This window comes from Aedes albopictus, chromosome 3 (assembly GCF_035046485.1).
Source record: "Aedes albopictus strain Foshan chromosome 3, AalbF5, whole genome shotgun sequence".
Classification (NCBI taxonomy): Eukaryota; Metazoa; Arthropoda; class Insecta; order Diptera; family Culicidae; genus Aedes; species Aedes albopictus.
Window position 1 is genome coordinate 277628658 of NC_085138.1, and position 12130 is coordinate 277640787.

Genomic DNA, 12130 nt, shown 5'->3' on the forward strand with positions numbered 1-12130 from the left:
TGATGATGATGACGGTTGCGACGGCCACGCTCGCTGCTGCACTCACGACAGGATCTCACGGTACTCACTCTCACGCTGTTGGTCGCGGCTGTTCCGTCGGCTCGGGTGAGTGTTTGTTTATCTTGTCGGTGATCGATGATGACTCGGATGCGTTGGTTGGTGGTCGCGCAGCTTACCATGCTGCTGCCGTCATTTGGAGCGTATGTTCGCGAACAGGTGTGGTTCAACCTTCATCGATGATGGTCGCCCTCGGCGGCCTTGATATTGTCGGTCACTTCTTCCTCATCGATCGGCAATGGACTAACCTCAGTTATCGCCCTTTTGTAGAGTCCTCGACAAGTTCGTACTAAGGCGACACGTACTAACCCATCAGGTCCTGCGAAGGTCTCCACCACTCGTCCTAGGGGCCATGTGAATGGTGGATAGTTGTCCTGCTTGAGCAACACGATCGTTCCAGGCTCAATGTTCTTGGTAGCCTTCCTCCACTTTGAGCGCTGGTGTAAAAGAGACAAATAATCTCTGGACCAGCATTTCCAAAAGTTTTGGACCGCACGACGCATCTCCTGGAAACGGGAAAGCCTAGAAATCGTAGCATTAGAAGCATCGGGCTCAGGTATCCAGAACATCGGCTCTCCGATAAGAAAATGCCCAGGCGTGAGCACGGAGAGATCGTCCGGATGATCAGTGAGAGGGGTGAGAGGCCGAGAGTTGAGGATGCTTTCGATGTGTGCAGCTGCCGTTGTCAGTTCATCAATCGTGTACGATGAGTTCCCGAAGATTCTTTGGAAGTGGCGTTTAAAAGACTTTACCCCGGCCTCCCACAACCCCCCAAAATGTGGAGATCGTGCCGGGATGAATTTGAACGAGATCCCAGAATCAAGGCAGTAGTTGTCCCACTCATCTGTCTGGAACTGCTGCTTGTACCGACGACGAAGTTCACGCATCTCACGATCAGCCCCGACGAAAGCTGTCGCGTTATCGCACCGGAGCTCGATTAACCGACCGCGTCGAGCAACGAACCGTTTGATCGCGTTGATGCACGCACCGGACGACAAGTCGGGAACGATTTCGACGTGAACGGCCTTCACCGACAGGCACACGAATACGGCGATATACATTTTGACGCTAGCCCCCCTCCCGTATAACGGACGGACACTGAATGGCCCGCAGTAATCTAGCCCCGACTTGGAGAACACGCGGGCAGGTGTTACCCGCACGGAAGGTAGGGGTGCCATTTGTTGGTTGATGTTCGGCGGTGAACAGCGAAAACAGGTCACACAATTGCGCACGATTCGACGAACTAATTGCCTTCCTTGTATTGGCCAATAGCGTTGGCGCATCGTTGAAAGTAGTAGAGACGGGCCTGCGTGTGCTGTGCGCAGATGCAATGACCGAGCTATCAACCAGCTCAATCGGTGTTTGGCTGGAAGAACTAGAGGGAATTGTGTGTCATACGGACCTTCTACGTTACTCAACCGGCTGTTGAGACGAATCAACCCGTCGTCGTCCAGGAAAACATTGAGATTCTTCAGAGGAGACTTCGAATCGACAGCAATGTTCCGATCAGGGTGTAGCTTGTTTACGGTTAGCTGGTGATATTCGCTGGAGATGGTGGTTGCTTGTGCAACTTGGACGACCCTCTTAAGAGCACTTTCGATTTCGACAGGTGCCAGTTTACAGGTGACACGTTCTTCTGCTCGACTTCTAACGTTGTAGTAGAAACGCAGACACCAAGCAACGACCCTTAACAACTTCCCCAAGTCAGAAAATCTAGCGAAAAGAAAGTCGTCATTCTCCACACTGTTTAAAGCAACAACTTGTCGTTTCTCAGGCTCTATTTCAGCGCTTGGTATCGGTGAAGAGTTGGGTAAAACATCGGGCCAACAAGATTCTGGATGTGTTAGAAATTGCGGCCCATGCCACCACAATTTATCGTCAATTATCTGAGAGGGACGGATCCCACGAGAGATTTTGTCGGCAGGATTGTGTTCAGTAGGAACATGTCTCCATTTGAACCCCTTTGTGAGTCTTTGTACCTCGGCTATTCGGTTGGACACAAACACTTTCCAGTTCGTCGGTGGAGCACGAAGCCAATACAATACCACGGTAGAGTCTGTCCAAAATGTAACGGATTCGGTAAAGTCTGTCCCGCTACGCAATTTGTCTACTAACTGGCTCCCTAACACTGCTGCACACAACTCAAGTCGTGGCATCGATAATCCACGTAATGGAGCAACTCGAGACTTCGTAATCAAAAGGTGGCTAACGATTTGCCCTTCGGTGTTAGGACTCACTACATAGACACAACATCCATAACCTCTCTCTGACGCGTCACAAAAACAATGCAGTTCATAGTTTCGATCCGAGTTAGAGAGAACTCGACGAGGAACAGCTAGTTGCTGTAGTAATGCTATCTCACTTCGAAAGTTCATCCACCAGGCACTCTCTTCTACCGATAGCTCTTCGTCCCACGAAATGTTTTTTGCCCATAGTCGTTGAACGAAAGCTCTGGCGCTTATAACAATCGGTCCGAGCAGACCCAGAGGGTTAGGGCAGCAGGGACGAAAGTCCTGGGGCCTGACGCACCCCCCCGCTTGCGAGTCAGCCGCGTAGTCGCCGGCTAAGAATAGGACTACTAACCCCAATTCAAGGTGTCAAGCGACCCGTGCTGAGGAATGAGTGATCGAGGGGGTGAAAAAGATGCTCGATCTTTAACGGAGCCTGTGGGGTACCTGGGCACCCCCCACAGTAAGCTGTCCCTTACCGCGTTAATGCAGGGCTCTGGCGTGGTGGACATTCTTTCCCGTGCGACTCGTGGGATTAATCATGAAATCAAACAAATCAATCAATCAAAATTCAGGTGGAAGTAGTGGTGGGATCAACCCCTTCGCAAGAAGCGGGTTGATGAGATCTCCGACAAGGAGAAGTGAGGAGATAGGCGCTGGGAGTTGCGTACGCAGCTCAAGCGTGGGTGCTCCAGTCCACTTCCCGGCAAGCCAGCCGGTGGAGGTTATGGACGGAGCGTGGTTGTTGAGGGCCGTCAACCGAGGATCCAAAGGACGGTCCGCAATAGAGGTGGCTGAGCAGCAGCTTGGCAAAATCATCGACTTTGCGTCCACTAAGTCGAACATAAGCAAGGACCTGAAAACGGCCTTGCTTCGACTTAGGGCGTCGATCGACGATGCCAAGCAGGAGCGCGCGGCACTCGCGTTGCTGACTGCTGCAGCAGCGGAGCCTGCAAATGAGAAAGTGCCGAAGTTTACCCAAACGGAGGCCTTCTCCTTCGCAGGAAGTCCAAATAAGGCGGAAGCGACTGCTCGCGACAAACGGGGCAAGCAATCGCAGAAGCGGGCGAGGCAACCGTCAGGCGAGGAGCTGTCTGGCGGTGCCCGCAAGGCCAGGCGAATCATTACCCCGAAAGTCGGTAATAATGCCGGAAGGTCGGACCCCAGCCAGGGTTCCCGGAAAGCTGGGAAGGGTGGGCCTGAAAAGGCTGGCCCGTCCCGGAACGATGGGAACAAGGGGTTGCGACCGCTAGTGGGCCCTCAACAGCCACAGAGTAGGGCGATCCAAGGGGAGGACCCCCCTTGGACGAAGGTAGAGCGGAAGAAGAAGAAGGCGAATCCGCAGGTAGTAGCGCAGGACGCCAAGCCAAGGCGTAGGAGGGCAGGTGCCAAGCGCGAGAAAGGCGACGCTATCGTCATCAAGACGGAACAGTCCAAGTACTCGGACGTCTTGAAGATGATGCGAAGCGACGCCAAGCTTGAGGGTCTTGGAGCCGACGTACGCAGTATTAGACGTACTCGTACGGGCGAGATGATCCTGGAGCTGAAGCGCCAGAAGGAGCACAAGGGCGCCGCCTATAAGAGGCTGGCAGAAGAGGTCCTTGGTGAGGGTGTGCAGGTGAGGGCTTTGACACATGAGGCGACTCTGAAGGTCAAGGACATCGATGAGATCACCGAAGTGGAAGAGCTCGTCACGGCACTGCGGCAACAGTGCGATGTGCAGGTGGCCGCCGCAGCCGTTAAGCTACGGAAAGGGCCAGCAGGGACACAGGTAGCTTTGGTTCAGCTACCTGTGGCGGACGTCAAAAAGTCCGTTAAAGTAGGGATCATAAAGGTGGGTTGGTGTGTATGTCACCTGACATTCCACGAGCCACCAGAGGTTTGCTTCAGGTGTCTGGAACCAGGACACAAGTCGTGGGACTGCAAAGGCCCCGACAGGCGCAAACTGTGCAGGCGATGCGGCGCTGAAGGTCATAAGGCCCAAAGCTGCACGAGTCCGCCCATCTGCATGATCTGTACCGGGAAATCCTCGAACAACAGACATCCGATGGGTGGTCCAAGGTGCCCGGCCTTTAAGAAAGCCGCAGTGAACAACAAATCACAGTGCAGGTAACGCAGCTGAACCTGAACCACTGTGATGCGGCTCAGCAACTGCTTTGTCAGGCAGTTTCTGAGTGGGAGACGGATATCGCCATCATATCGGACCCATACCGAGTACCCGCCGGCAACGGCAACTGGGTCGCGGATGGGACCAGAAAAATGGCGGCGATATGGACGACGGGTAAATACCCCGTTCAGGAGTTGGTGTCTACTACCTATGAGGGCTTCGTGGTCGCCAAAGTAAACGGGGTCTTCTTCTGTAGCTGTTATGCGCCTCCGCGGTGGCCGATCGAGCAGTTCACGCAAATGCTGGACCGCTTAACGACCGTGCTAACAGGGCGAAGGCCGGTGGTAATAGCGGGCGACTTTAATGCCTGGGCCGTGGAATGGGGAAGCCGTTTCACGAACCAGCGGGGTCAGATCCTGCTAGAAACACTGGCCATCTTAGATGTCGACTTGGCAAATGTCGGTAACAAGAGTACCTTTAGTCGGAATGGAGCGGAGTCAATTATTGACGTGACCTTTTGCAGTCCTGGCCTAACAAGTAGTTCGAACTGGAGAGTAGATGATGGCTACACTCACAGCGACCACCTGGCGGTTCGCTACAGTATCGACTACAATAACAGCAGACAGCGGATAGAAGAAGAGGCGGCTAGGCCAAGGCCAAGCCCTCGCAGGTGGAAGACATCATACTTCGACGAAGGGGTATTTAGGGAGGCGCTCCGCCGTGAGCGAAACTTAATCGGTTTAGACGGCGACGAGCTGGTAGCGGTGCTCTCACGTGCGTGTGATGCGACCATGCCTAGGCGAGTCCAACCTAGAAATGGGAGGCCACCGGCTTACTGGTGGACCGACGCGATTGCGGACCTGCGCCGCGCCTGCCTACGGGCTAGGCGGCGGATGCAGCGAGCACGATCAGAGGAAGAGCGAAACGAACGGCGGGTGGTGTTCGCCGCTGCAAAAGCCGCGCTTAAGACCGAGATAAGAGCAAGCAAAAAGGCCTGCTTTGAGGGTCTCTGTCAGAGTGCCAATACGAACCCGTGGGGTGACGCCTACAGGATCGTTATGGCCAAGACGAGAGGTGTGATGGCTCCTACAGAGCAATCTCCAGAGATGTTGGAGGGGATCATTGGAGGACTTTTTCCGCGTCATGATCCTAGTCCTTGGCCTCCTTTCGTAGGACAGCCGGGGACTGGGGCTGGCGATGAGGAGAGGGTCACCGATGTGGAACTTGCGGGGATAGCTAAGTCCCTTAGCGTAGGTAAGGCCCCAGGTCCGGACGGAGTTCCGAACCTGGCCTTAAAAGTAGCTATTGCAGAGGCTCCCGAGATGTTCAGGTCTGCTATGCAGAAATGCCTGGACGAGGGAGTTTTCCCAGAAGCTTGGAAGAGGCAGAGCCTGGTACTATTGCCAAAGGCGGGGAAACCACCCGGAGACCCGTCGGCATATAGACCAATATGCTTGATTGACACGGCGGGGAAGGTGCTCGAAAAGATCATCCTCAATAGAATGTTGCGGTTCACCGAGGGCGAAAATGGTCTTTCGAGTAACCAGTACGGCTTCCGGAAGGGGAGGTCCACCGTAGACGCTATCTTGTCGGTTACAAAAACCGCCGAGAAAGCACTCGAGCCTAAGAGGAGGGGAATTCGCTTTTGCGCGGTAGTGACTCTGGATGTAAGGAATGCGTTTAATAGCGCCAGCTGGTCTGCTATTGCCGATGCGCTCTTGCGTCTGGGGATACCGGAGTACCTGTACAAGATTCTCGGAAGTTACTTTCAGAATCGTGTACTAGTCTACGACACGGAGGTGGGTCGGAAGTGCTTTCACATAACCTCAGGAGTCCCGCAAGGTTCCATCCTGGGTCCGGTGTTATGGAATGTCATGTACGACGAGGTGTTGAGGTTAGAGTATCCAGTGGGAGTGGTGATTGTCGGATTTGCCGACGACATTACGCTCGAAGTCTACGGTGAAACGATCGAGGAGGTAAAGTTGACTACCAACCACTCGATCAAGGTTGTGGAGGCGTGGATGCGGTCCAGGAAACTGGAGCTGGCTCACCACAAGACAGAGGTGACGGTTGTTAACAACCTGAAGTCGGAGCAGCAGACGGAGATCAGTGTAGGAGACTGTACTATCCTGTCAAAGCGCTCCGTCAAACACTTGGGCGTGATAATCGACGATAAGCTTACTTTCGGTAGCCACGTCGATTATGCCTGTAAAAGAGCCTCCACAGCTATTGCGGCACTGTCCCGGATGATGTCCAATAGCTCTGCGGTGTACGCCAGTAAGCGCAAGCTTCTGGCTAGTGTTGCTACATCCATACTTAGGTATGGCGGCCCGGCGTGGGGTACCGCGCTAAGTACTAAATGCTACCGACGGAAGCTGGAAAGTACTTACAGGCTTATGTGCCTGAGGGTTGCGAGCGCGTACCGTACCGTGTCACACGACGCTCTCTGCGTCATTACTGGTATAATGCCTATCAGCATTCGGTGTCCGGCCATTTGGCCGAATGCCGTTTGGCCGAATGCCGTTTGGCCGAACGCCATTTGGCCGAATGCCATTTGGCCGAAAGGGTCGTTTGGCCGAATGCCGTTTGGCCGAATTATTATCAAAAGGATTTGGAGGCGTGGGCAAACTCTGGATAACATTGTAGCTGCCAATATGATCATCAGAAATATTTCCTTCTTGTAATCATAGGCTATTCTTTCAAGTTTTACCATCAAGGGAATAGTTGGCGTTGAAACTAGGAATATTTTTGTCAGAGATTTATCCTTCTGTGAATCAAAGGCTGTTCTTTCGAGTTATACTGATATAGGAAACAGTGGCAAGATCACTTAAGTTCATCATCCTTTTTCGGCCAAACGGCATTCGGCCAAACGGCGTTCGGCCAAATGACCCTTTCGGCCAAATGGCGTTCGGCCAAACGTCATTCGGCGAAATGGCGTTCGGCCAAATGACCCGGAACCTCAGCATTCTTATCAGTGAGGACATGGAGTGCTTCGAAATGCGCGGCACAAGAGGCATACGCAGGACTGTCAGGATGGCCTCTATGGTCAAATGGCAGCGCGCGTGGGACAGCTCCACCAAAGGAAGGTGGACCTATAGGTTGATACCGAGGGTAGATAGTTGGATTAATAGGCGCCATGGGGAAGTCACATTCCACCTGACACAGGTCCTTACAGGTCATGGTTGCTTCCGACAGTATCTACACCGTTTCGGGCATGCGGATTCTCCCGAATGCCCAGTGTGCAATGGTTTAGAGGAAACGGCGGAACACGTTTTGTTCGTGTGCCCGCGTTTTCGCACAATGCGTGACCGCATGCTTGCCACATGCGGGGAAGACACAACTCCGGACAACTTGGTCCAGAGGATGTGTAGGGATGAGTTTGGCTGGAACGCCGTTTCAACGGCTATTACCCACATCGTCTGGGAGCTACAGAGGAGGTGGCGCGTGGACTCGGAGAATGGCTAGTCCAGATGCAGTACAAGAGGTGGTCCAGGGGTTCGGAGTCGGCTTCGTAGGTCATACCGGTGCCCTGCGGTCGAGATCGACCCTTACAACGATTAAGTGGCCGCGGAGAGGAAGTCCCGGTAGCGGTGCTGTCGTGGCGTCGGTCTACTGGGTTGGATCCGAGCCCGCGGTTGGAAAGGGGTCCCCGGCAAGGGTCGGGGTAGGTGAGATCCTGCTGTCTGCAACCTACGGGTGCATCTGATAGGGCCTGAAGGGTAGTGATACCCTTCCTTGCGGGCAGGTCAGATCGGGTTGCACGTGGGCATCAGTTCTTGATGTCCGCTCAGCAGTAGGGCGCGGGCGGGGTTGACCCTGCCCGCCTTCCGAGGACAAAGGGAGTGGCGAGGACCACTCGGGAAACTGGCTAAGCGCCAGCATGCTACCGTGATGGACTCTCCAAAGCGAGTCATCGATGTTCGTTGCTGCAGGCTACGCAGCTAACCTTGTGGGTATCAGTAGGTCGGCTCTAGAGGCACGTTCTCCTCCATTTGGGAAATTTGTGCCTTGTGGGTGCGATGTGCACTAGCCCCTCTCTGAAGCAATACCTTCTTGGTGGTTCCGGAGAGACGTAGGGTTTGGCGACCATAGGAATGGTTTAGTGGGTACGAGGAGAGAGTAGTCCTGGAATTTACTTTTGTTGTAGAAGACGGCCTGTCAGACCTACACTACCCTAACCTTCTGTTAGGGTGTCTGTTGAGCAGATTATCCCCCTATGGTTTAGAAGGAAAAAAAAAAAAAAAAAAAAAAAAAAAAAAAAAAAAAAAAAAAGACCCAGAGGGTCAAAAAGCTGAGCAGTTTCAGGCACTACAATACGTTTCGTCACTTTGGTCAATTCTGGGAACGATGGTATTTTAAAGTCGAAATAATCACCCACTGGATTCCAAAGAAGTCCCAGGGCGGTCACAGTTGAACGACAGATTTCCATTTTAGACGCATTTTCCCACAATTCTGTCGGAATGTGTTTCAGAACTGCTGGGTTGTTGCTGCTCCACTTCCGTAAAGAAACCCCTCCGAGACGCAGCAACTCCATCAGCTGGCGGCATGTTTCGCTGGCTTCTTCCAAATTGTCACTTCCAGCTAACGCGTCGTCGACATAGACGCGTTTAATGACAACTTGCGCACCAAGAGGATATTTCTGCCCATCTTCCTCGGTCAGCTTAGTGAGTACGCGTGCTGCATGATACGGTGAGCAGGCGAGCCCATAAGTCACAGTGTTTAGCTGATAAACCTGCAGTGGCAAAGACGGATCTCGACGCCAGATGATTTTCAAATAACGACGGTCATCGGGATGGATCCATATTTGGCGGAACATTTTTTCCGCATCCGCGGTGAAGACGTACTGCGGTAGCCGGAAATTTACGATGTGGTTTAGTAACGGTGGTTGGACAGTAGGACCTGTATGAAGGACGTCGTTAAGGGAAAGAGCACCAGATCCCTTGCTGCTGGCATCGAACACGATTCGTGTCTTCGTCGTACTGCTATCGGGACGGTGGACAGCATGATGGGGGAGAAAATACTGCGGGCCCGCGACACGAGAACCTACTTCCATATGCCCTAATCGTTCATAGTCGTCCATGAACCTCACGTACTCCTCACGCAGGGTTGGGTCTCGAGTGAACCTCTTTTCCATTGCAAGGAAGCGCCGCAACGCTTGATCGTAGGAGTCATCCAACAACGAGTCCATGGACTCACGAAAGGGGAGGCGTACGACGAAACGACCGGTGGTGTCACGTGATATTGTTTGGAGAAAGTGGTTTTCGACATCCTGTTCTACCTGTGTGAGTGCCTTACCAACGTCGAGATTTTCGACTTCCCACATTTTCTCCAACTGGGAGTTCAAATCCTGTTCAGTAACAACATGGCAGGTTACTGTTTCAGGGACGCTGGTTGAGTATTTTCCACAAACCACGTAACCAAGTAACGTTTTTTGCAAGACTGGGTAATTGTCGTCCAAAACTATTTGATGGGATTCAAGCAACAAGAAAAATAGTTCGGCTCCAACAATCATGTCGACACCGTGACTGACATTGAATTTTGGGTCTGCAAGTAGTAAGTTGCGAGGGATATTCCATTTCGAGATGTCTACATGGCAGCTAGGTAGATTAACAGTCAATTTGGGTAGCACAAGACAGTCAATGTCTCGCACAAATTTCCCGAACCGTGACGCAAGAGAGATTTGCACACTGTAGCGAACACTAACCGTTGCTTGACCAATGCCGCTCACAGGTAGATTTATACGGTTACGTTTGAGTCCTAGTCTTTGACAAAGAAACTCCGACACGAAGTTGGATTGAGATCCGCTATCGAGTAATGCTCTCGCAAAATGACCAATGCCATCAGCGTCCTGTACTCGTACCAATGCTGTAGATAGGAACACTGTAGCATCTCGAGGTTTCATTGTTGGAGTAGACGATATCATGTTATCAGAGGGGCAACGGGGAAGTGGTTCATTTGCTTCGGACTGACGATTCGAGTATACCGACGACGAGAGAGAGGGGCTATTAACGGCGAGCGATTGCGGCGACGATACACTAACCGACGACGGCTTTGCCTGTGGTGAAGTACGCGAAAGCACCACCGATGGTGCTACCGATACCGAGAACGAGGGTTTTGTCTGAGTGACGATTGTTTCGCCTGAACAAACCGCTGTGCAGCTCGTGGTCGTTGAGCTTTGGTCCACCGCAACTGTAGCAGACCCTGGTGCAATCGGGGGAAGATGAAGCAAACTATGGTGTCTCTTTGCACATGTTCTGCATAGGCTGCTACGGCAGTCTTTGGCTAAGTGTCCGCCTCGAAGGCAGTTGATACAAAGCTGATTCTTTTTGACGAAATCCAATCGATTGTTGGGAGTTAGCTTCAGGAAAGACTCACACTGAGAGATAGCATGAGCCTGTTTGCAGCAGGGGCATTTGATAACGTTTTCGGACGCGACATGGGATGATAGTTTTGATCGAGTGGGTTTCTGTACGTTCGTGGGATGAGCACTCTGGGATGGTTTGCACATCTGTAGTGTGCGTGACCGTTTCAGAATAAAGCTCAACAAATCTTTGTACTGCGGAGCAGCATTATCGTCACACTGGGCTTCCCAGTCCATCGACGATTTCTCGTCCAAGAGGCTGCTAAGGCGCTCTACTAAGAACGAGTTCCAATGATCAGCACTGGCTTCAAGCTTATCAAGAATGCCTACATGCCGATTGAATTCGTCGGCCAGCTCTGCCAGGGCAGAGGATGATTCCTTTTTGACATGGGAAATCTTCAAAATCGCGGACATGTGTTGCTTGACGAGAAAGTTCTTATTTTCATACCGATCGCAGATCGTATTCCACGCGAGGAGGTAATTATCGGAAGTGATAGCAAATGACGAGATCAACCGCGACGCCTCGCCCTTCATGGCGCTGCGAAGGTAATGCAGCTTCTGAACCGCGGAAATTTGGGGATTGGCGTGCACTAACGATTTGAAAAGATCGCGAAATTCGATCCATTCATCCAATTTGCCTCCGAAATCGGGTATTTTGATTTCGGGAAGCTTTACCGACATGGCTTGGCTAACAGGAGGCACATGTTGGTGTGAGGAACTTGGACCAGGGGAAGGTGAGCTGGCAGTTGCCGCGCCGGGGAGTTTGCTAACCAACGACGCTTTTAGATCAAAATAAAGGTTTTGAAATTCTTGCCTAGCCTCCGAGAAACCCTCTTCCTGATCTTCAATGGCTTCAATTTTATCCTCGGTATCCTCAAACTTATCCCACAGCCCATCTAAACGCTCGATTCTGATCGCGACCTGATTGGCTTGGCTAATATCGTATTGTTCATCGAAACGCTGGATTAACAGAGCCGAACCGAGGATGTTTTCACGCTTTCGGTGTAAAGCTTTCAGATGAAGCGTGTTTTTACGCAGGGACGATTTTTTCGACGTACTCATTGTTATAGAGACACCTACCTGCTGCGATGAGTTCACTTACGGTTGCACGTGGTTGTCCTAACCTCAACTTCTGGAGCACTTACTGTAGGAGCTATCGAACCTTCTGGAGTCCTTCCTTCGACCGGTGACAGCAGGGCACGAACGACGGAGAATTCGCCGCAGGTTAGCGGCCAGCGACAGCGACAATGACGAGATGTGCTCCTCCACCCACGGTAGTAGGTTCCTCCTCCTTCGGTGATTCGATCTTTAGCTTCTTCGACGAATGGGAATTCCTCCCGGGTTTCGGCACCATTTACTGTTCGCACCAAACTCGCG

The 12130-nt window shown here is 52.3% G+C and overlaps 1 protein-coding gene across 1 annotated transcript; it reads right to left on the reverse strand.

Moving 5' to 3' along the window:
- Positions 1-1125: 1125 nt before the first annotated feature.
- Positions 1126-11815, reverse strand: LOC134290748 (uncharacterized). The gene is made up of 3 exons (XM_062857941.1): positions 10097-11815; positions 8841-9739; positions 1126-1423 (listed from the first exon to the last, which is right to left on the reverse strand). The coding sequence occupies exons 1-3, from the start codon at positions 11813-11815 to the stop codon at positions 1126-1128; spliced, it is 2916 nt and encodes a 971-aa protein (XP_062713925.1).
- Between the last annotated feature and the right edge of the window lie 315 nt (positions 11816-12130).